The sequence below is a fragment of the Staurois parvus genome, unplaced genomic scaffold (genome assembly GCF_062004578.1).
Source record: "Staurois parvus isolate SC_StPar_1 unplaced genomic scaffold, SC_StPar_1.0 ptg000206l, whole genome shotgun sequence".
NCBI lineage: Eukaryota > Metazoa > Chordata > Amphibia > Anura > Ranidae > Staurois > Staurois parvus.
The window spans coordinates 853,337-879,143 of NW_028318002.1; the positions used below are offsets into that span (position 1 = coordinate 853,337).

Sequence of the window (25,807 nt, forward strand, 5' to 3'; positions counted from 1 at the left end):
CCCCAGTCAGCCAATTGAAAGAGGCTAACAACCAATACGCGGACCAATCACAGGCAGACGTGACATGGGAGATCCGGTAGGCGGGAGCGACAGCAGAGAAGACCAATCAGAATGACGGTGTAGCGCTAGACTCGCGGTAATTGGCTGGGAAACGTGCAGGTATTTGAATGTGCCTGTGTGATGTGCTAGGTCTGGATGAGGCGGAGATGAGAGTGGAGATCGGTGGGAGGCAGCAAGATGGCGTACCAGACTTTCCGGCAGGAGTATATGCAGATACCTCCGGTGACCCGAGCCTACACCACCGCCTGTGTGCTCACCACCGCTGTAGTGGTAAGGACCGGACAGAGCCTCGTCCCTTGCTATGGCCATTCTCTGCTGAGGACGGCTGCACACTTGGGGCTCCTCTTGTAGCTAGTATGAAGCATAGTGGAGAGCAGTCAGCGCTGGGTATGGAGTGTCCCCAGTCATGGCAGCCTTCCACTATAGGGTGCTGTGTTGTCCTTCCATTCATGTCTGCTAGGGAAGGCTGCTAGCCTGACTATACTGAGCCTGCTGGGACACGTCACCTACAGGACATACACCTAGGAGGGCACAGGTCTCCCCTGTCCACTGACACCTCTATAGTAGTGTACAGCATGCTCCCTTCACTGGGGCTCTATACTGGGGATCCTTGTACACTTGTAAACAACAAATACTACATTTTGTGCTTTTTGTTTGTTTTTTTTTTTTAACCGCTAGCCTACAGGGCACTTTTACCCCCTTCCTGCCCAGGCCAATTTCCAGCTTTCAGTGCTATCACACTTTGAACATGCAACACTGTACCCATATGAAATGTTTACCATTGTTTTGTGACAGAGCTTTATTTTGGTGGTATTTAATCACCTCGGGGTATTTTAGTTTTTCTTAAACCAAAAACCACTGAAAATTTTGAAAAAAAGTTTTTTTTATCTTCGTTTTTGTTTTATATAATTTTGTAAAGTGATTTTTCTCCTTCACTGATGTGCGCTAATGAGGCTCCAGTGATGGGCACTGATAGGTGGTACTGATGAGGCACAGGTAGGTGGCACTGATGGGCATTGACAGGCATCACTGACTGGCACTGTTGGGTGACACTGGGTGGCACTGACTGGCAGCTCAGATGGGCACTGATATGTGGCATTGATGGGCACTGATGGGCACTGGCTGGTGGCATGGATGAGCACTGACAGCTGGCACTGATGGACACTGACAGGTGGCACTGCTGGGGCTGCACTGATCATCAGGGCACACTGATCATCAGTGCCCTGATGATTTGTGTACATGTCCCCTCTGAGGGATGCCAATTACCAGCTCTCCTCTTGGGCTGTCAGTGTGACAGTTCATGAGGAGAGCAATGCCGATAACCGGCATTTCCTGATTTACATCCGATCAGCTGTGATTGGACACAACTGATCACATGACCGAGCTAACATCTTCGACTCTTTCTGTTGATCGGTGATCCGCTGTGTCCGAGGGACACAGCGCACTGCCGATCGCCACACTGTGCGCCCTGGGACCCACGCGTGTGTGGTGAGAATGGGAGGACGTCATATGACGTCCTCCCAGAACGAGAGAATCACCTTGCGTCTGTCATATTACTATATGGCGGGCGGGAGGCGGTTAAACAAAAGACAAGTAGCACAATACATTTTGTGCTACATGTATGAAAAAAAGATTAACATTTTTCTATGGGATAGGTTTTATAACAAAATGTTAAAAAAAAAAACCGGCATTTCCTGATTTACATCCGATCAGCTGTGATTGGACATAACTGATCACATGACCGAGCTGACCTCTTCGGCTCTTTCCGTTGATCGGTGATCCGCTGTGTCCGAGGGACACAGCGCACCGCTGATCGCCGCACTGCATGCTCCCAGAGCCGCGCATGCACGGTTAGAATGGGAGGACGTCATATGACATCCTCAGAACAAGAGAACCGCCTTGCGCCCATCATTGTACTATATGGCGGGCGGGAGGCGGTTAAAGTACCTTTCATTATTAAAGCTGGCCTCCAGGTATGACTTTTTTTTTATTGTGGTTCCACTGGTCCAGCTTGGCACAGTGTAAATCTGTCTATCCACTTGCCCTTTGGAAGATTTTACACCTTCATGACTGCCATTTTTCACTATTCAGCACTGCACTACTTTACCGGCAATTGTGCGGTCATACAAGGCTGTACGAAAGCAAAATTTATATCATTATTTTTTTTTATTATTATACAAGATTTATATAGCGCCAAAAGTTTGCTCAGCACTTTACAATATAAAGGGAGACAATACAGTTCAATACAAGAGAGTTAGGATGGCCCTGCTCCTTGGAGCGTACAATCTAAAAGGGGGCTGGTGGTACAAAAGGTAGTAACTGTGGGGGATGGACTGGTAGGAGGAATAGAAGATTCCATTATTAGCTGAGGGCAGGATAGGCTTCCCTGAAGAGAGAGGTTTTCAGAGATCTCCTAAAAGTGAGCAGAGTAGGCAATAGTCTGATAAATTGGGGTAGAGAGTTCCAGAAGATGGGGGGAGGAGGAGACGACGATGACAAGGGAGCTAGAGAGTAGGAGGTCATGCGGAGAGTACGGTTTGGGTGATATTTGGAGACAAGATTGCTGATGTAATTTGGGGCAGAGTTATAAATGGCTTTATATGTTCATGTTTGCATTTTATCCGTTAGGCAATGGGAAGCCAGTGGAGGGATTGGCAGAGAGGGGTGCATATCATTTTTCCCCCCACATTTAAGAGTTTTCATTTGGTGGTATTTGATCACTACTGGGTTTTTTACTTTTTGCGCTATAAACAGTTTGGGGAAAAAAAGTGTGTAATTTTTTTTTAACATTTTGTTATAAAACCTATCCCATAGAAAATGTTAATTTTCTTTTTTCATACATGTAGCACAAAATGTCTTTTGTTTAACCACCGCCCGCCATATAGTAATATGACGGACGCAAGGTGATTCTCTCGTTCTGGGAGGACGTCATATGATGTCCTCCCATTCTCACCGCACATGCGTAGGTCCCGGAGCGCACAGCGTGGCGATCGGCAGTGCACTGTGTCCCTCGGACACAGTGGATCGCCGATCCACGGAAAGAGCCGAAGATGTCGGCTTGGTCATCTGATCAGCTGTGTCCAATCACATGTAAACAGGGAAGTGCCAGTTATCGGCATTGATCTCCTCTCGAGCTGTCATGCTGACAGCTCGATAGGAGAGCCGGTAATCCACATTCCGCAGAGGGGACATGTACACTGATCATCAGGGCACTGATGATCAGTGTAGCCCCAGCAGTGCCACCTTTCAGTGTCCATCAGTGCCTTATGTCAGTGCCACATATCAATGCCACATATCAGTGCCCATCTGAGCTGCCTTTCAGTGCTGCCTGTCAGTGCCATATATCAGTGCTGCCTTTCAGTGCCCATCAGTGATGCCTGTCAATGCCCATCAGTGCCACCTATCAGTGCCCATCACTGCAGCATCATTAGCGCACATCAGTGAAGGAGAAAAAATGTTTTTTCAAAATGTTCAGTGGTTTTTGGTTTGTTTAAGAAAAAATAAAAAACCCAGAGGTGATTAAATACCACCAAAATAAGGCTCTATCACAAAAAAATGATAAAAATTTCATATGGGTACAGTGTTGCATGACCGAGCAATTGTCATTCAAAGTGTGACAGCGCTGAAAGCTGGAAATTGGCCTGGGCAGGAAGGGGGTATAAGTGCCCTGTAAGCTTGTGGTTTAAAAAAAAAAAAATCCTGCTGCTCCTAAATATTTTTTAGGAGCTTTTGGTGTGTTTGTTTGGGTTTTGTATTTTGGCCAAAGCCCCTGAACTCAATCATGGCCCGCGCTTTTTCCAGATTTTAGCAGCAGCAGAGTTTAGGGGAAGTTAATTGTTCCTCTCCTAAACGTGATTCTTCTGCGTTCAGGAGAGGAATGTTTTGGCCAAAAAACGCTACACTGTCCACTATCTGTGTTTAACGCTTGGGTGTTTATTCATTTGACTGACCACAGTATTTTCAACTGACATGAATAAACATCCAAGCACTAAACACTGGACCACGTTTTTGCCGCGTTTAGCATTTTTCTACTGCCAGGAGAGCTAACTATCTAGGAGATTTCATGTGTACATGAGACCTAAGTGTATATTGATTGGTTTGTGAGTTTTTATAGTGTCTACAAACTGTATTGTGTGGTGTGTGTATACTGGAATTTTTTTATTTTTTTTTACTAGTAATGGCAATGAACAGCGAGACGATGGACTAGCTGAGACTTTGTGGGAACTGGCTAACTGTCATGACATCTCCAGTGATCAGTGCTAATAATATGCACTGTCACAGTGCTAATGACACTGGCTGCAAAGGGGTTAACATCTGGGTCAATCATAGGGTTAAATGTGTGCCTAACTGTTTATGATGTGTAGTGTGTGGTGCTTTTACTAAGGGATGGCAGGGAAACAAAAACCTGCACATCGCCACTGTCAGAAGAGAGCTTTGTGGTTACTTACACATAGCTCTCTCCTGTCACTCGCTTCATTGATCAGTGGGTCCCAACCATAAATCATTGGCTGGGAACTGATTGGCTGAGGGCTAGCTGATGAGTTGTGAGTTGCAGTCAGGTGTTGCAGAGGTGAATTGACAGGTGAGTTTCAGAGAGGGTGCAGAGATGAACCACAGACAGTGTGCAGGGGTGAGTTGCAAACGTGGGATGCAGAGCTGAACTGTGGCCAGGGGGTGCAGAGGTGGGTTGAAACTCTTCTCACCTCTGCACCTCCCAGCCACAGCTCACCTATGTACCCTGTCTGCAACTCGGCTGTCAATTTACATCTGCAACACCTGACTGCAGCTCACCTTTGCACATCCCCCCCTCTCCCTCCATTAACCTCATATGGTTAGCCAGCTTTGCAAAACACAGCTGTCAGCAGTCGGCCCCACTCTATAGTAACTCCCATTTTTGGATCCCATCTTCCCACACAGTGCACTCACTTATTGCTCCAACCTCTTCCCCACTGGTCAGCGATCACCCCTGGGGCATCAGCTTCCATGCGTTAGGCTGCAGGCTGAGATGCCCCATTCCTGAACACACTGCGCCTGCAGATATCTGTTCCTTGTCCCACGGTGAGTACAGAGGTAGGGAGGTTCTGTGGGAGTGGATGGTGCTGTCACTTACAAGAGGGACTGTCACTTGCAAATACAAAAGCTGAGCTTCTGTGTTTATAAGAAACAGAAGATATTTGTGTGCTCAGGGCCAGTGCCAGAGGTGGCTGATTCTGCCACGTTCCGGCTGAAAAAAAAAGCCCTGATCACAACTAGGTCTTATTTTCATGGTAGGTCTTATACTCAAGCAATTCCCAAAAATAGTACTAGGTCTTATTTTTAGGGAAACTGGGTATACATAACTCTGTGCACCTGACCCATGCTGCAGCAGTAAAATTGTAGTGTGCGGTCAGCAAATGGATGTAGTATAGCTGTGGGATGCCTGTGGAAGTGGACAATCCCTGTACTAGACAACACTACTGCAGTGATGGCAGCAATCTTCTAGGCCCTGTGTGGAGTGGCTGTTCTTCTGCATAGTGAACAAAGGGAGTGCCCATTCCATATGGGTACCAATCACAGAAATTTTTCTCAATAAATGCAAGGTGTTTTCCGATTAGATAAGGTGGAGTGGTGATGTCAGTCTGCCTAGTTCAATCAGAGAACACTCTACATCGTCTAAAATGCCGGGCATTCTGTGAATGGCACTCACACTGAACGAGCACCACTGTCTTCACTAAGGAGCTGGGCAGCCACTCGTCACGGGGTACGGAAGACGGCAGTGATCACTGTAGTAGTGCTGACAGGTATGACATGTGCCTACGTGTGTTGGTCCAAGCTGGACCATTACAGTCTATACCTAGATTTTGCAGCATTGTAAAATCTCATATCCACTTTAACATGTTAACCTTGAGGTTAATGCCATAATGTGCTTTAGTTTTGGTAAGGGTGGCAATAGGTGAGAACAGGGAATAGGTTTTGATTGCTGTCTGTGCCCCCCGTTAGGGAGATTCACCCTCTCTGTTTGTTCTGTTTACCATTATCTTTGAAAGTAAAGAATCACACATTTTGGGTTTTCCCCAGAAAAGTAATAGCAGGGGAAATCTTCCAGTGGGGGCACTGGTTCTGGTGACCTGGGGGGCACCAAAGGATTTCCTTAGTTTGCAGGGATTTCCTTTCACTTCCTGTTCTACCTCTGAGACAGGAAGTGAAGGTAAATTGCCCCAATGGAACCCAAATGGTAAAGAGAAACCAGCAGGGGTATAACTACCTATCCAAAATGGGGGGGGGGGGGGGGGGGGTGTTGTCTATAGTTCTGTTTTAAGCTGTCCACTGTATTGTGACAGTGGCACTCTAAGCAGCTGTCTGAATACATGGAGTAGTGGTTGCAACCGCTGATTGACAAGTTTCCCAGCTTGTCCCTCAGAATCAGTTAAAAATCAGCTCCAGTTGAGCAGTGAGGGCATGTACTGATGGAAATTTGTCTAGTTGCTGCTGAAACATCCAAATTTTAGATCAGTCTACATCCAGCTACTTGTCATCTACATATTATAGTGGTAGTAAAGTGAGATTTTTGACTTGTACCTAAAGTAAGTTTGTACGTTTTTACCTGTATATTTCATAAACTTGCACCATTTAGAAGATTTTCGCATTGGTAGAAGTCTGTTGCGTCACTTTGCACACTGCGTGTGTTGTCAATGCAGAGAGTGCCATGCTGCAATTACAACTCTCGCATGCATGCACAGGAATGATGTCATCACAGCCAAAGAGCGTGAATCTGGCAAGGAAGACCAGGAAATTAAGGAAGTCCCAGGATTGGAGACCGTACGCTGCCAAGGGGCTGTGCATCCAGCAGTAATTGCTACAGTTAATCGCTGGCTGTGAAAAGAGCCACGAATAGCTGTGACCACTGGTGACCTGCCGTTCTAATGAACAGGGCTGGTGGCTGTACCTACCCACTGAGCTGCAACAGGAATCTGTGATTCCAGCTGCTACAATTTGCACTGTCCCAGTGTGAATGTAGCCTAAGGCTGGCCGTACATCATACAATGTTTCCTTTAGCTTTACCCAAACCATATGTTATGAACCGAAACTCTTTCAATTTGTATGCAGTCAGGCAGGCCTGCCCTTGCACTACATAATTGACAGTAAATCTGAAGGAAATTGAATGAGAAACTTGTTTAATGTATGGCCAGCTTATGTCTCTGCACTGGAAGAGCAGCGCTTACTATAATGTACAAGTTGAAAGTTAAACTGGCCATACATTATACAGATGTTGGTAATAGGGAGCTCCAGGATGCCACAGCTCTGGAAAGGTGAGCATATTTTTGCTTTTGAAGGCTGGTTCACACAGGGATGGCACAGGAATGCTTGCTGGAATTGCAGCAAAACACTGCAATAGTAGTGTATACACTACTTTTAAAAACCTGCTGCACCAAATTGCTTGGTGCTGCAGTGGAATACGTATTGATGCCGACAAATGCACTGCATTTTCACGTTTGCTATCATATATTTGGCACTTAACCTTTTTTTTTTTTTTTTTTTTTTTGTTTGTACAGTGGAGTAGTTAGGTGTTAACAGGACCCAGTTTTATTCAGCTTGTGTTATGACTTGAAGGCAAGGCAACAGGTTTATAAAATGCTGTCCTCTGCAGCAGCACATCCTCCTCTTTACTGCCTTTTACAATTGCTTCAGCCACTGGGATCAAGGAAAGTAGCCCTGTGTAATTCAGGCCGTAGACGGTTTGTTTATTGGCCGAATTCTCGTCTGAAAAATGAAAAATTTGTCGCTCTGTTGCCACCAATGATTATGAAATTTGCCGTTTTTTCGTAAATTTTCCAGCATGACCGATAAAAGAAATGAGGAGGAACTGCGAAAATCGGCCGATGACATTGCCCCACTAACGGTGCGAATATCCGACCGATTATTCTTTCGGCCGAAAGTTCGGCCGATAAACGAACCGTCTATGGCCTGCATAAGTCTTGTTTGGAGCTCACACTGGACTAGTAAGCTCTGCTATCACCATGTGACCGCATTGAGTCAAGAAACCATTCTGTCACATGAGCAGAAGGGGAGAATCATATGGGGGGGGGAAAAAAAATTATATATATAAATTTTTTTTTTTTTTTCTCTGCGTTGGCAAAGTACCAATTTTTCTTTAAAGCCCTGTTCACATAGGCTTATGTGTTTGCCCACACAGGGGTGCACAGGTGTTCTGGGGAGCAGTGGCCCTGCATGGGCATATGTAGAAGTACTCCCCTGTGAACGAGGCCAAACTACCTGTGTGGACAGACTTTTTTGTTTCCCATGTCAGAATGGCTTCCCTCCCTATGCAAATCTATCAGAATGCAAAAACCGTTTGAAACAGCTAAAATGCATTTGTAAACAAATTCTAAGTTATCTTAGAGGCCTCTCAACCTGATGTCAAAAGCATGCTTCCATTTTCTCAAAGACAGAAGCCAAGAGCCTGTTAACACAGAGCCTAAGTGGTTGATTTTGCACTTTAGAGTGCAAAATCTTGTGCACCTGTGCATTGTAGCCCATCGGCTTCTAACGTCAACTTGTTCAGTTGCATTTTAACGGAAAAAAAAAGCTCGAAGCCGATTAGTTTGCAGAGATGTACCAGACTTTGCACATTGCAGTTTTAGTAAATCAACCCCCAAGTGTCTGCTTACTAAGCACCAATAGAAGGCATCGTGGTTCTCTGTGGAATGTCTTTGCTGGCTTTGATGTCTGAGTATCAAGCTGCTCAAAGTAGTGATTTTACCCTGTTCCTGCACCTACTGGTGCAGGAACAGGGTAAAATCACTACTTTGCTGGCTTATGGGGGAATGTGAGTTATAACATTAGTGCTTTATTTGCTACCAGGCCACATGTGTGTACAGTAATGTTTTGCTAAATTGCATTAATACTTGTTTGTGTCTTTTGCAGCAATTAGAACTCATTACACCATTTCAGCTCTATTTTAACCCAGAACTGATATTCCGACATTATCAGGTAAATATAGTTTGTTAAATTTTTATGTTTTAAAACCCAGATTTTAAACTGCATTTTTGTACAAAGTAATACGTGTGAATCGAGGTTTCAGATCTTCAAATAAAGATATTTGCATGCTCAGGAAGTTGCATTGCTGTACTTTATGCTTCAACCAGCCACTGACTCCCAGGTGTTTTTGAGAGACAGAACAGGTTTATAGATTTTGTAAAATGCATGATTTTTAACAAAAAGATTAAGGGCACTTTAGCAATCTGTTGCAGTGTGTTAATGTGCATTCAGTTAAAGCGGTAGTAAACTGCTGAATGGAAAAAAGTGGGCCCCCAGGGAGGTTTAAAGTAGAACTCTAGGCAAAACTTTTTAAATTTTGGATAGAGTAAGGGAGGGTTATAACCCCTCTGTTTTGTTTTCCCCACCATCTCTGTCCTTTTGCGGAGATTCCCTTCACTTCCTGTCCCACAGTCAACAGGAAGTGAGAAGAAATCCCTGCATATTAAGGGAATTCCTAGGGGACCCCCAAGTCACCATAACTAGTGTCCCCATTGGAAGATTTCCCCTCAATCCCTAATTTTGGGTTGTCCCCAGAAAAGTAGTCTTTTACTTTCAATGATAATGTTAAACAGAACAAATGGAGATGTGAATCTTCTTACTGGAGGCATAGACAGCAATAAAAACTGTCAGGGGTTCTAATTCCTCTCCACTCCAAAACTTAAAAGTTTTGACTTTTACTTTAAGCCATGCATGAGAGTGATATCATTGCAGGCTGGCCTTTCAATATGCCAGAGCCAGCAAACCCAACTGGAGGGCTTCCTTAAGTCACTGGTCACACCGCTGTGGTTTGTTTTCAATTTCTAAAGACTTTATTGCTACTTGTGAAGATTTTAACGATTTCTTGCAATTTGCGGTACGATTTCCATTATATTCTATGTATGTGAAATTGCAACAAAACTGCAGAAAAAGTAATGCAAGCACTACTTTAGAAATCGCACATGTTAAGACCCTGAAATTCATTGGGTGCGATTTCAATTTTCAAATCGCACCGGTATGACCAGGCACTTATGGTATGTACAGTGCTCAGCATAAATGAGTACGCCCCAAGTGATTTGTCAGAAATACTTTACTTTCCTTTCAGAATCAACATTTTCTATGGGACACTACAAAATACTCCCACAACTGCAGGCCATTGATTGCAAACAAAATTTGTTCATTTGCACACACAAAATAGTATTCTTAAATGAATACACCTCAATGAAAGTCTTGGGAGCAAAACTAACTTTTAGACAACAAAATCCTAATTGACAAGAACTCAACTACAGGTGAGTCTAATTACTCATTAAACAGGTGTCCAGCAGACAGTTGATTATAAAATGGCGTTACTTAAAGAAAACCCCTTCCCATTTCATGCTGTCAACAATGCCTCCACATGGAGGAGAAATATCAAGACCTGAGAGAGAAAATAATTTTTTTACATAAAGGTGAAGGCTACAACAAAGATGGAACTGCAAACATCTCAGACACATCCAGGCTATCCACGGAAGTTGACACCTCGATAGGAGCGTCTTCTGATGAGAAGGGTTGAAGAAAATCACCATGCAAATTCACCGCAGTTAGATAAAGAAGTAGAAAGCCAAACTGGGGTGATTGTTTCCTGTAATACAATATAGTGTACACTATAGAAGAATGGCGTACACGAAGGAAGTCTCTCCTAAAGCCCATGCACAAAATTCTGCCTAGAATTTGACAGGGCCCATGCTGAAAGACTAATGGGACTCGTGATAAATTATTATTTTTTTTTTTCTGGAACTGGTAGCTTCAAAACTATGGCGTCACAAAAGTAAGGACTACAAAGAAAAATGTCTTTCTGTGGGGCTGCATGAGTGCTGCTGGTGTCGGGGAGCTACATTTCATTGATAGCATGAATTCACAGATGTACTGCTGTATATTGAAAGATGCTACCATCGTGCCCTTGGTCGTCTTTCACTTTTACAACATGACAATAATCCAAAACACATCTAAGGCCACTTTTGCATGTCTGAAGCACAGGGTGAAAGTGATTCAGTTGCCAAGTATGTTTCCTGATCCGAACCCAATCAACCACCTATGGGGAATTCTGAAGAGACAAGTTGAGCATCCCTCTGCAGCCAGCATCCAGGCTCTAAAAGAGGTCGTTCTTGAAGAATGGAAAAAGATAGATGTTGCAATGTTGCTAACTTGTTCATTCCATGCCTAATAGACTTGGTGCTGTCCTTGCAAAAATGAATACACCTTGCAAAAACTACTACATCTAGTATTTTTTTTATCAACTAATTTTGAGTAAAGCTGAAGATTTTGTAATGTAATTTTTATATTAAGATTACTTTCATATAATGAGCTAAACAAATGTTCTCAGACTCAGTTTTGTCAAAATTTTGTTCTTGTGTTCATTGAGATTCAAATTTTTACTTTTCAAAAGGGGTGTAACTCATTTATGGTGAGCACTGTATGTGTGCATTAGTACAAAGTAAGGTATGTATGCGGCAATCACCACTAACTATATTTTACCGCAAAATTCGTTGTGAATTGCACATTTGTAAAAGATTTACATCATGCGTTATTTTACTGCATTTATTCAGTCATTACTTGACTTGGTGAATTGTACCTACAGGAAAGCCCATTGTGGGGGTCAGGTTGGTGTTTACTACCACTTTAGCTGCTTTAGTGCTGCCCCATAGCAGAAATGCTGTCAATCACCAGGTCCTGGCCGGTGATTACTCCCTGGTGATTGCCAAGCATCTCCAACAGGTCACTGATCACTGTATTGGTGTCAATGGTGATGTCAGTGACACCAAGCCAGTAAACACCCTCCCGGTGTCAGAATGTCTTCCGCAGTCCTGCTATAAGTCGCTGATTGCCACTGTTACTCATGGTGTATTTCATGCCTTTCCAGCTTGCATCTGTTGATTTTGTATGTGCTTAGATGTTCTTCTCTTTTGGTACAGGTATGGCGATTGGTGACAAACTTCCTGTTTTTTGGACCAGTTGGATTCAATTTTTTATTTAATATGATATTTTTGTATCCTTGGAAAAATATTTTACTTGTGACAGTTGTACATAATTGCCATTTTTAAATTATGTAAATTATTTCTAAATTCACAAAAAAGGATGGCATTTTCTTTCAGGAGACCAAAAAAAAGGGAAGAGGCCTAAAATACTACTTTTGTGAAAAAGATTACATACTGTAGTTTCAACTTCTTTGTTGTGTGCTCCCTCTGTTGTATTTTATACAGTGGGTAAAAAGTATTGAACACGTCACCATTTTTCTCAGTAAAAATATTTCTAAAGATGCTATTGACATGAAATATTTACCACGTGTCTGTAACAACAATGCAATCCATACATATAAAGAAACCAAAACGAATAGGTTCAGAAATTAAAGCAGAGCTCCACTCAAAAGGGGAATTTCTGCTTTAAGGACTGGTCCCCTGCTTGCTGTTAAGGATTGGCACCTTTTGGGGAGTGAGAGGTTACCCGAAATTGACAGGTTCTCACTTCCGCTGCCTAGGGAGAATACTGGTAGAATATAGTCTGGTCAGGTGAGACTGAAATTGAACTCTTTTTGGATGCCATAATACACACCATGTTTGGTCAAATGGCACTACACATCACCCCAAAAACACCATACCAACAGTAAGTTCAGAGGTGGGAACATCATGGTGTGGGGCTGTTTTTCAGCATATAGTACTGGCAAACTTCATATTGTTAAAGGAAGGATGAATAGAAAATGTACCAAGACATTTTTGATTAAAAAAAAAATAAATAAAAATTCTGTTGCCATCTACCAGGATGATGATGATGATGAAAGGAGGTTGGACATTTTAAGCAAGACGATGATCACAAAACCAAGGAAACTCAATTGGTTTGAAAGAAAAATCTGCTAGAATTGCCCAGTTGATCACCTGACTTGAATCCAATAGAAAATCAATGGAAAGAACTAAAGATCAAAGGCCCATGGAACCTTCAAGATTTGAAGACTATGTGGAAAAATGGGCCAAAATCGCACCTGAGCAATGCATTCGACTATTAGTAAGGACAGCCTCAAAACCCCTCCTGTATGGAGAAACTAAAGGATTTTGTATGAAGTATTCTATTTCAGTTAGTGTTCAAATACTTTCCCTGTGTCCTATTTTATTACACATAACCCATGCAATCTGTACATGCAAAGAAACCAAAAACATCAGTTCAGAAGTTAAGTTGTTACCGACATGTGGTGAAAACTTCATGTCAGTAGCGCTTTTTTTTTGAAATGGTGACGTGTTCAGTACTTATTTTACCCGCTGTATCTTAATGTGCCACCATCATTTTAATATCTTGATTTTGGTAAATTTTGTAACTGAACAGTCCACAAACTAAATCTTTCCTTGACTGAGCATTTACTCTAGATACAGATATTGCCGGATGCTTGAAGAAGGCTCTTTCCGAGGTCGCACAGCAGATTTTGTATTTATGTTTCTTTTTGGTGGTCTTTTAATGGCTGTATCCTTTTTGGGACACCCCCCCCCCCCCCCCCCCAAATCATTGGATTCAGGTGTTTCAATCACCTCCATGGCTACATGTGTATAAAATTGAGCACCTAGGCATGCAGACTGCTTCTACAAATATTTGAGAAAGAATGGGTCGCTCTCAGGAGCTCAGTGAATTCAAGTGAGGTACTGTGATAGGTTGCCACCTGTGCAATAAGTCCACCCGTAAAATTTCCTTGCTACTAAATATTCAAAGGTCAACTGTTAGTGGTATGCAACTGGGAACAACAGCAACTCTGCCACAAAGTGGTAAGCCACGTAAAATGACACAGTGGGGTCAGAGAACGCTGTAGCACAGTGTGCAGAAGTCACCAGCTGTCTGCAGTCAATAGCTAAAGACCTCCGAATTTCATGTGGCCTTCAGATTAGCACAACAGTGCATAGGGAGCTTCATGAAATGGGTTTTCATGGCCGAGCAGCTGCATCCAAGCCTTACTTCACTAAGTGACTAAGTGCAATGCAAAGCATTGGATGCAGTGGCGTAAAGCACTCCACCACTGGACTCTGGAACAGTGGAGATGTGTTCTCTGGAGTGACGATCCAGAAAGAAAAATGTTACCAGCACACAAAGGAATCCTCAAAAGAGGGTCCAACGCTTTTGGTGGTCACATAGTATCAACAGTAGCAACGTTCCGGAGCCACACAGGACTCTACGTCAGGCAGGTGCCAAAGTGTGTTGTAAACCAAGACACAATTACCAGACAATACACCAATCAGTGAAGACAATTGAGGTAAAACCCTGGCATCCTAATGATGTCCTGAGCCTGCCATATAATGAAGATACTCATTTTTAATGTTGCTATGTATGCAGGAAACAGCAGGCTGTAAGTGGTTTAGTTGGTTACTAGGCAATATGGAGGTGTGTGGCTGTCCTCCAATGCCGTTTGTGCCAGCGCAGTATGATCCCTTGCTCCAGCTCTCCACCTGATGTTGCTATGGCAACGCTTGACTTCAAAGTACTTGTAGAGATTGAAACCCGTCCAGGAAGGTAGGCGGAGCCCCCTGTGCATGCATAGAGTGAATGGGACAGAAAAGGTAATGGTTCTGATCACCATTTTGTTTATTGCCATGTATGGTCACTGATGGTTGTTTAAAACTGATATATTTGGTGGGCTTATGATGACATTAGGATGCCAGGGGGCAGGGTTTTACTCTGATTATCTTAATTGATTGGTGTATTGTCAAATGTGTCTTGGTTTACACTGCACTTTGTCACTTGACTGATGCAGGGGCCCTGTGTGGCTCTGAAATGTTGTCACTGTTGATATTCTGTGACCACTAAATAAAGCTTTTGGACCCTTTTTGAGGATTCCTTGGTGTGCTGGTGACATTTTTCTTACTGGCTTGTCTGCAGTTCCCAGCCTGTGGTCCCTAGAGCACCCAAACACCATTTACAGCTACTTGCAGGAATGTGTGCATTGGTAAAACTACATTTTTGCTCTGGAGTGACAAATCGCTCTCCTCTGTCTGGCAATCGATTGGACGTGTCTGGGTTTGGTGGTTGCCAGGAGAACGGTACTTGCCTGACTGCATTGTGTAAAGTTTGGTGGAGGGGGGGGGGGATTATGTTGTGGGGTTGTTTTTCAGGCGTTGGGCTTAGCTCCTTAGTTCCAGTGAAGGGAACTCTTTAAGGCATCAACATACCAAGACATTTTGGACAATTTCATGCTCCCAACCTTGTGGCAACAGTTTGGGCAAGGCCCCTTATTGTTCCAACATGACTGCGCACAAAGCAAGGTCCATAAAGGCATATATGAGCAAGTTTGGGGTGGAGGAACTTGACTGGCCTGCACAGAGTCCTGACCTTAACCTGATAGAAAACCTTTGGGATGAATTGGAGCAGAGACTGCAAGCCGACATCAGTGCCTGACCTCACAAATGCATTTCAGGAAGAAAAGTTAAACATTCCCATAGACACACTTCTAAACCTTGTGGACAGCCTTCCCAGGAAAGTTGAAGCGGTTATAACTACAAAGGGTGAGCCAACTCCATATTGAACCCTATGGACTAAGACTATTAACGTTCATGTGCAGATATCAATACTTTTGGCAATATAGTGTACTGTATGTGCTCAGTTTCACAGAAAATTCTAATTTTAAAAACCGCTGCTTATGCTATATCCTGTTACAAGATATAGAAAAGTTTGCACTATGGAGTGTGGTGCTCTAAACTAGTGTCTAAACTATTCAAAAAGTATAGGATAGTGCAAACTGGCTCAGAATCCCGATTTTTTTTTTTTTTTTTTTAATAAAATTTAAAAATACAGAAACGTGAACACAAATATTCAAAACGCATGTGCAGTGATCACATACAGTATATAGTGCAAACAAGTCTATGAATAGACTTTATAGAAAGTGTACATACACAGAGCAACTTGGGGGGTGTGTGTGTTTAAAAACAAAGGCACTTACAACTTAAGAACATCTACCACAATCCCTAAAGCTCATTGTTGTAGTTCATTCATCACAGAATTCTGTAACTGAATGGAACAGCTATGTGGCTGCACTTCTTCGTATGTGTTTTTGTTTTTTTGTTTTTTTTGTCTGTTTTTTTTTTTTTTTTTCTTAAAATGTGACAGTGGGTGTGGGGAGAACACCCCTGCCCACTGTCAGTGGGGAATCAGAGGAGAGCACTTAGGTGCTTTTTAGTAACATGTTGCCCAAGGTGAGCATATTCTTTCAAACCCTCCTAACTATAGCTGAATGGTGCTTTTCGATGGCTTCAACAAAGTGTAAACATTTCAGCATTATATTTGTCTTTTTATTTTTCCCATGTACGTAGGTGGGGGTTCCTCCAGACATTCTGTGGTCACTTGAAAATTGGGAACAACATTAGTTGGGACCAGAGCTCTCAGACAGCATTGTATTAACAGCTAGGAGCACTTGCCTGTGTAGTTATCTAGCTATCAAATAGGTGGATGAACATTCCCTCAGCCTGGGAGAATTAATTTTAAACTGCAATTAATCTATGCTGTTGGGCCTGCAAATACCTTCACCTGTGGCAGCTGAGCGTATTCTGTAACTTTTTATACCATTTTGTGTTTTTTAAAAAAAAAAAAACTGGATTTCACATTTTATCTGTACTTGATGGCACATGTGGTATTGATGTTCCTTAATCCCTTTCTTCAGATCTTTGGCTTGTTTGTTAATTTAGTATTTCTAGGACAAGCTTTTACGATAATGCTTGTGTATGTCTGGAGTAGGAGGAATCCCTATGTTCGAATGAACTTTTTTGGGCTTTTGAATTTCCAAGCGCCATTCCTGCCCTGGGTTCTTATGGGCTTTTCACTACTACTGGGAAATTCAATAATTGTGGATCTCCTGGGTAAGTTATAAACTTTTGATATTTTCAAGCGCACACGAGCTAAGGATTTGGAATGGAGAAAGGCACATGTAAATTCTGACTATGGTTCAGGGTTCCCCTTATTACACATCTATCTGCTGCTGTGTTCCTTTGCTAATTTTGTGACTTTTTTTTTTTTTTTTTTTTTAACAGGTATAGCAGTTGGACACATCTACTTCTTTTTGGAAGATGTGTTCCCCAATCAGCCTGGAGGAGGACGAATTCTGAAGACCCCATATATTTTGTAAGTATATACCTAACTATTCTTCGGTCACTTTCAATGATTTTTGTGTGTGGTGTTTTTTTTTTTTTTTTTTTTTTCTTCCCCCCCCCCAGCCTTTTAAAGCAGAGCTTCACCCAGAAGGGAAAGTCCCACTTTAAGGCCTTGTTGTAAGGATTTGCACCTTTTTTGGAGGAGCGGGTACCCGATTTTGACAGGTATCCGCTGTCAATCAGTTATTGGGGGTGGACGTTGCCAGCATGGCCCAAAAAAAAATATTCCTATACCAACTGGCATGACCAGCATTGCTGTAAACTGTATATATTATCAACTATGTAAAGTATGCAGCACTGTGTTCTGCAGCATGACAGTGACTCTAACAAAACTGAGTCGGGTTGACTGCTTCTCAACCATTTTCAGAAAGCCTTGTATTTTTATCAAACAAGTCTTCCCTGGCTGAGATGGATATCATGATGTCCTCTTGGATAAAGCCCAATGTAGGTGAAACATGACAAATGTGAGTGACTGATGGGCAGGGATATGACCTGAAGCCTGTTTTTTAATTACTTCTGTGGAGTTGAATAAAGTGTGCAGGGATACTTGTTTGCTATATTGTGTCTTGGAGTGAGGTGTGCTCAGTCTTTTGGATTGACAACTCTGAATTCAGGTGCTGGTAGAGACCAATACTATGGCCTTGGAACAGCACTGATCTGGTGTAGTATCTCTTAAATGACACTTTCAATTGTTGTCCCTCTTACAGGAAAGCAATATTCGATACACAAGAAGACGATCCAAATTACAACCCGCTGCCTGAAGATCGTCCTGGAGGTTTTGCATGGGGTGAAGGACAACGACTTGGAGGTTAAATAATCTAATGGCAACTAGGAGGCGAACTTTAATACCTTCTGGAGAGCACATTGTTTCTGTTTGTTACAGAGGTGATGTTGCTGTTCTTAAAACAGGAAGCACTTTATAATCCACTGGCTGACCCAAGCAGACCTTTTCATTTCCCCACCAGTGCCTCTCTGAGGTTTTGCTTGCATTGACGCTCTTGGAGCCACAAACTGGAACCTAAAGTAGGTTCAGCAAGACCATGCGGACCTGTTCAATGCTTTTTAACAGCTGCTTTGTACTTTTTTTTTTTTTTTTTTTTTTTTCTTAATTCTTTGATAAAGAACCTGTGTATAATGACTTTGTGGTACACAAGGAATATTATGTTTGTGAACACTTTATGAAGTGTAGCAAAAATGTGACCCTTCAAATTCCACTTGGGTTGGACTAAAAGGAGAGAGTGGAATACAACAGCCATTCCTCTACTTCCATTTGAGCAAATGATATGCCAATATCCTTGTGACTTTACTTTTTTATTATAAATCTAAATTACTTTGTTAAACAGTGATACATGAAGTCTGGAATGCTTTGTGATTTTATTAGTTCTATGATTGGGTGTGCAGCAAAACAATGGCAAATGGTCAGTTTTAGCATTGCATTTATTTAAGAGGGTAGACTTGAAACAACATCTGAATAATGGAGATATGTGCAGTTTTTATTGTATACAATAAACCCACATGAACTGCTTTTAAAGTTGTTTAAGATTATGTGCTTATACTGTAATATTTTATACAAATATATTGCATTATGTGCCGTATGAAGGTGAATTCTGTTACATTAGTGAAATCGTTTGTTTTTGTGGTATATTTTTTCACTTCATTTTCACACTTGTCTAAATGGGGTGGATTTACTAAAACTCAGGGATTCATAATCTGGCGCAGCTATGGATGGTATCCAATCTGCCTATAACTTCAACTTGTTCAATTAAGCTTTGACCATAAAACCTGGAAGCTGATTGGTTTCTCTGCAGAGCTGCACCAGATTTTTTTACTGTCCAGTTTTAGATTAAAAAAAAAAAAACTCCAATGTTTCCATACTTTGCAAATCATTTCACTTTTGCATGAATTGTCAGGTTTTTGCTCAGCCCAATTGTATCTTAACACTACATGTGTTCCAGAGATAATGCTTTTCACTAGTGGGCCACAGCCCAGAGCAATGTGTCGGACAATATGCATTAAGCAAATGGCTATAGTTACTAAGGACATGGTCAAGGGATGCAATCTCCGCAATCAATTGGGCAATGGCACAAAAGAAAAAAAAGACTGCATTTTAGGGGCTTGAACCTCCCAGTGTTTTTGTGTGGATATTTTTTTTTCCCCTTTCCTTTGCCCTGTGACAACTGTTAAACAAAATGAGGGGTGAAAATAAAATAAGTGGTGCATTTAAAACCCTACAGGTTCTAGCCCCTCTACACCTGATCCAAAATGAACATTTCTCCAATCCTCTTCCAGGACAGAGAACCTGAGAGATGATTTGGCTCCACCCTGACAGAAAACACAATTGAAGCAGGCAGTTAAAAGCCCTACCCAATCCCCCTCATCTCTCGGTTTTAATTGTCTCCCACCAACAGGTTTTTATTGACCTGATGCTCATTTGGGTAGGAAGGTCCCTCTCTGAGGCGAAGCTGTGAAACATTTTGCAGAAAGTCATAGGTTCTCCTTTGGTATTCAGGATTTTGATCCCAGTGGCTGGGGTTTGACTCCTGAAGTTCTCTTGGCTGGTAACCCAGATTCACTCTGGGCAAGAGCTGAGGGGTGTCTGACATTACTTCTGGTTTTGAGGGTGCATATGTGGTATGAATGCCAAGCCTCATTCTGGGTTGAACATGGGATTGGTCCCTGCATCAGTGAGGAGAGGTCACATCCTTTGGAAACTGGATGTGCTATGTAGTTTAAATGGTGGTTGGTTGGAGTGGTGAGGGGGTGGTTCCAGATACTCCTTTGCTTATTTGTGCAGTGCACCTCTGCCCAGCTAGTGACTTCATTGGAATACTCTGTTTATGCCTTAGAGCAGATCTGTCCCCGTCCCCCCGTCCCCCAGAGACTAGAAAATAGGAGTGGAGAAGATGACCTCTAACCTCCTCTATGGATTCTGAAGACAGGTAACTGTGGCAAAAATCTAAGACCTCAGGGGGGAGGTCATGCTTCTCTTGTTGCAGTTGGGGATGTCAAACCTTTTGGGAGAGGGTCCCCTGCACAGTCCAGGAGGGTTTGAGTATGTAAGGGCTGCTGGCTACAGTCTTGGGTGTTTTGGTATTTTTCTTGCAGCGTGTTCACCTACAGACAAGTTCATGAAGCTTCAGCTAAACAGCCATTCTCTCCAGTTACCCTTGTGGTAGGCTTTGTGCTTTCTGAAGTGAGAAGTTACTGGCTAGTTAAACCTTTTTGCTAGAAGTGTATCGAGAGGTTGGGTGGAAAAGAAATCTCCATTCTTATGAAGGACTTTATGTCCATGATGCAGGTTGAGATGGTGGCCACATCTCCGGCCTTTAGAATGGCTTTATCAACCACTTTAACCCCCTTCCTTGCAAAGTACTTTACAGGGGGAATCCTCTTTGTGGGAGGGCCCCTACATCTGTGAGGGGTCATTGTCACAGGAGGGACCATCATCTAGAGGGAGACCCTCCTCAGCCCCCCCGCGTGAGAAATTGAGGCCAACCAAACATCTGTTTCCCTGATACACTCAAGGGGTTTATTAAACTTCAGGTTTCATGTACTTCTGTTTCATCAGACCCTCAGAGTTAATTCTGAGCAAATGGAAGGAGCCAGTAAGAATGGTTGGGATCAAGGCATGAAAAAGATTTCCTTTCAAAGAGGATGATGAGGAAAAGTTCTTTAAAATGCCAAAATTAGATGCTGCATTATCCCAGGTATCTAAAGTTTTTGGATGTTTCAGGAAATGTTAACAATCATAAGGATTGTAAACCAGAGTTACTTTTGTGTAAGGTTTGGGACACAGACACCTTGGTCATGGCTTCTGCATTGGCAGCCACCTGTGCTCCCTGTCCCAGGGAGCTCTGGCATAGCAGGTTCTAGACTCCCTAGCTGTAGTTGGCAAGGTGGTTGCATATCTAGCAGACACAGCTGTGGAGACAGTAAAACCTTTGGCAAAACCAGCACCTCTGGTCAGTTCAGCCAGGAGAGCTGTTTAGCAGGGGACTTCACATCTAAAGTGACGTTGGGTGGGTTTCTGTTTGAGGGGAGTTTGCAGTTTGGGGCAGGACTTGCCATTGTTTCATCCTGATCCTCTGAGAAGGGGGGGGGGTTTATCCCAGTCAAGAGCAGAAGTGTGTGTGTGTGGTTCCCCACCCCTTTCTTCCCCCTCCTCCAGAAAAGCAAGCTACAACCTAAAAAGGGATGGCCCAGTAGCAAAGCCAGATCAAAAGGGGATTACTCTTTATCCCTCCACGATCGGATAACAAAGGCCCCCAAGAAATACCGGAGGTAAGAGTTGGGAGGTTGGGCTGTTCCTTTTCAGGGACAGCTATAGTTCAGGATTTCTAGCCCCTCCCTCTCAAACTTTTCTTCTCACTCAGCTGCTTAAGGATCAGAAAAAGCTTTAGCATTACAGTAGGAAACCCTGGGCTTGGCAGCCCATGTGGTGATCATTCCAGTTCCAATAGATCAGCTGTTTTAGGGCAGATGCAGGCTGATCATAAACTTGAACAAACTTCTAAAAATACAAGAGGTTGCATATGGAAAACACATGCAGTGTGTGGAAGAATATCCTGAAGGGTGTTTTCATATTAATGCTGGATTTGCAGGCCGCCTACCTCTATGTCCCTATTGTCAAGAAGATCAGATGTTTCTTTTGGAAAAACAAGGAATTTGTCACTGGCCATTTAGAGCCCTGCCATTTGGCCTAGCAGTGTAAGGGTTTTTATAAAAAGTCCTAGTGGAGGTGGAGTTATTCCTTTTTTTGCCTACAGGGAATCCTATTAATCCCTTACCTAGACTATCTCCTGTTTTTATGCCACTATACAGGAGAAGATCATGGAATATCTTTAAATAGCCATTTATACATTGCAAAAAACTGGGGTGGATAATCAATAGACAGAACTCGCTGTTCCCTACCTAGTCCAAAATCTTTTTGGGATACCGAATAGAAAAATAAAATCCAAGTTCTCCTTCCTTGGGAACAAATCCAAAAGGTGGTTACGACTGTCTCTTAGCCATTACTCCAGTAAGTTAGTAGCTTCTCATCATGAGAGTGCTAAGTCTCATGATCTCAACCACCCTTGCACTTTCTTGGTCCCAGTTACATTCAACTTCAATTTTTTTTTTTCTTCTCTCAAATTGGGACCAGAAAAGAGGCTCCCTAAATATGATGGTTCATCTCCCTTCATCAATGAAAGCCTCCTTGGATTGGTCTCAGTGGGGACCAGTGAAGGTGACCACAGATACCTGCTCCTGGGGGTGGGATGCCCACCTTGGGGATCTGCAAGCTCAGAGGTCTTGGCCCTAGACTCTGAGGAGCTTCCTCAAATTTCAGAGAACTCCGCAATGGTCAGAAGCCTTACGAGAATTTGAACAGGAGATTCTGGGATGGGAGGTGTAAGTCCTCTCTGACAATGTGACTATGGTGGTGTATCTAAACCAGTAAGGAAGCACCAGGTCCTTGGAACGCCTGATATTGTCACCAGAGATCTTACACAGGGCAGAGGACAGGATCCTCTCCATTTCTGCAGCCCAGATAGAGATCTTCAAAAAAAAATGGAGGCAGATTTTTTTGAGTAAAAATCCCATTCGTCAGGGAGAATGGGATGCTAAACCAGGTTTTTTTTTTTTTTTTTTTTTTTTCTTCTCTTCTTCCAGTTAATGGACCTATTTGGGGTATTAGAAGTAGATTTAGTTGCCAACTGGACAAACAGCAAGGTAAAACATATATATATATATATATAATTTTTTTTTTCTCTTTTTCTCGTCCAAGAGTTGGAGTCATAGGGCATTCGGTCTGGCATATGCCTTAACTCCTGTAACACAGAACAAAAAGGTTAGAGGAGGAAAGTCAGTATGCACACTGATTTTCATTGGCCCTTGAGAGAGGGGTTATTCAGCCAGTGATTAATACTCTCAATCAAGTAGAATGGTTAACAGGAAATTTTATGCAAACGTTCACCTTCAGTTCCTACCGTAGAAAAAGGTGTGGCGCTTGGCATCTTACATGTGCAAGTAGTGGCCTTGTCTAGATTTAAGATTGCCAGAGCACCCCCTAGTGAAGAGGTTTCTGTTAACAAGGGAGAGTCCCCTTCTAAAGTAAAGTTTTCCTCTATGGTATTTATCAAATGTACTGGATGCCATGAACAAGCAACAATTTGAACCTATTGAATGAGTTTCTTTAAAGTTCCTGACACTCAAGATAGCCAGGAGGATAGATAGGGGTCTTGCATATTTAGAAAAAAGCATATTGCTGAATAGGGTCATATTGAAAACAGATCCTCTGTGATTACAAAAAGTATTGTCTCTGTTTCACAGGTCTCAAGATATAGGTCTTCCTTCCTTCTGTAATGACCCTACAGATCCAGGTGAATTTACTCTTTAGATGTCAGAAGGTGTGTTCCTGAAAAAGCTAAACATTTTAGATGACCTAACCATTAGTTATTTTCAGAGGCCCCAGAAGGGAATTGCAAGCTGGGGTAGACAGGTCATCTCCCTAGCCTACAAAAATACAGGCACTCAAATTCCTTCAAAATTTTGGGCAGGGAGGGCAGGAGCTTCAGTTGAATAGATGTGCAGAGCTCCCTCGTGGTCAAACCAAGATACTTTTGTCAGACCGTATAGAGTGGAGGTACTTGCACAGCCGGATCTTGCGTTTGGCAGAAAGGTCTTACAGTCAGTGACCCTGCTCTAAGACAGGACCGGATTACATGATTTCCTTCTTAGGTTTGCTGTCTTGGAAGATGATTGAAGAAAATCCCAATTAGACTTGCTGGTAACAGTGTTTCTGGGAATCTTCCAGGACAGCAGGCCTACTTCCCACCCTGGATTTATTGGTGTGTTGGGATATACGGTTTCCTTTATGCACTGGTGAAGGTTGTCTATTTTATTCTAAACTGAGGTACAAGAAAGTGGGTGGGGTTTTCTAATTGTGTTTTCTGTCGGGGCATAGAAAATTATCTCAGGTTTGCTGTTTTGAAAGATTCCAAGAAATACCATTACTGGTAAGTCTGAGATTTTTCACTGGATGTGCTTTAACCTCATTTGTTGCCAGGTCCGTACACCATACACACCTACAGCACCACTTCTAGCTGGCCAGGTCTGTACCTTCTTATGGACCTGGCATTCCTCCTGCTATAAACTCATGGTCAGTTCTGTGACTGAGTGTATAGCAAAACTATTCAAGAGACACTGCTGAACAAACTAATAGCTTTGATTAGTGGCTAACAATCCGCTGATCACAACAACTTGTGACCTAAAATGTACCCTCCCCACCCATCACTGCTACCTGAGACTCTGACATTTCTCCCCCCCCCCCCACATACCATGCACTGGCTAAAATGAATCTCCCTTCCCATCATTTTAATTCCCTGCTGATCTGACCCTGCAGCACAGATTCTCCCCTCCCAGCACAGCTCCTGCTGACACTGATCCACTGTGGCTTCCCTGCAGCTGCCAGATTCCTTCCTTTGCCCACCAGTGAGCCACAGAAGAATGAAATACACAAATGACACTTCCCTTGCATGGCACCTGATCCCTGGTGCCCCCTCCCTGCAGTGCTGCTGGCTGGTTTTCCCTACTCCTCCTTCCACTGGCTTCTGCTGCTGGGGGATATGGGGAAGTTGTTAGGATGGAGAGCTGTGTGAAGGGTTGGTAAACACGTGTTTACCATCCCCCTTCCCTTCCTTGAATGAACACAGTGAACGGTCAGCACTGATCATTCCTGTGTCCATTCATCACTGAAACATGATAAACTGTGTTTACTATGCTTCAGTTTGTGAATGAATATTCAGGAGCCTCTATTCATGTACAGTGCAGCTGAGTCTGCATAAAAAGGAACTGTCTTCAGTCCCTTTCTCTGTCTCAAAAAGCCATCAGGGGTCTGTTTAGACCTCTGGGATCTCACCAAAGTCCCACTGTCACCCCCCCCCCCCACACACACACACACACACACACACACAAAAAGTACAAGATGTTAAATTGTAAATTAAAATATAAAAAAAAATGTAAATCCTTGTACACATGGGGCATACTAGTGTTACTCCCCCTGTGAGGCTGTGTTTACTTGCATAGGGATGCACAGGTGTGCTGTGCATTCGCATGCAGGCACTCCCATTGATGTCAATTGGGATATACCAACCTGCAAAAACACAGCCGTTGCTACCAATTTTACATCCAAGTGGATCCCTGAGATCAGTCTGTGTTTGGGGCCATGCATTTACACCCAAACGGATGTCTAATTGGGAGCAACGACGGTGCCTGTGCAGCCACTGCATCCCTATTGACATTAATGGGACTGCTTGTGTGCACCAAACACCTGGACATCCCCAAGTGGGTAAACGCTGCCCTCCGTGGGCATACATTTTAGTACACCTATGTGAACGAGGTGATAGTAGGAATTTTGTAAGTTTTATGTTGTGTTTGGATCCACTAATAAGGATTTTAGTTTATTTTTTGTGAAAATAGCGATTTGATAAACATTTGCGCAACTAAAGAAATCAGTAGCACATATTATTTTTTTTTTTATTCTACAGAACATGTGCTTTCAGAAAATAAATGGTTTGGGGGGGGGGGGGGGTGTTTTACAAATTGAAAGTTGTAAGTGAAAAATG

At 42.9% G+C, this 25,807-nt stretch overlaps 1 protein-coding gene across 1 annotated transcript; it reads left to right on the plus strand.

Annotated features, from left to right (window-relative positions):
- The first annotated feature begins 154 nt into the window (after positions 1-154).
- On the plus strand, positions 155-18,796 carry DERL2 (derlin 2). The gene is made up of 7 exons (XM_089678498.1): positions 155-330; positions 8,965-9,030; positions 12,006-12,079; positions 13,446-13,539; positions 16,715-16,910; positions 17,082-17,172; positions 17,909-18,796. The coding sequence occupies exons 1-7, from the start codon at positions 238-240 to the stop codon at positions 18,012-18,014; spliced, it is 720 nt and encodes a 239-aa protein (XP_089534624.1). The 5' UTR covers positions 155-237; the 3' UTR covers positions 18,015-18,796.
- Positions 18,797-25,807: the final 7,011 nt, after the last annotated feature.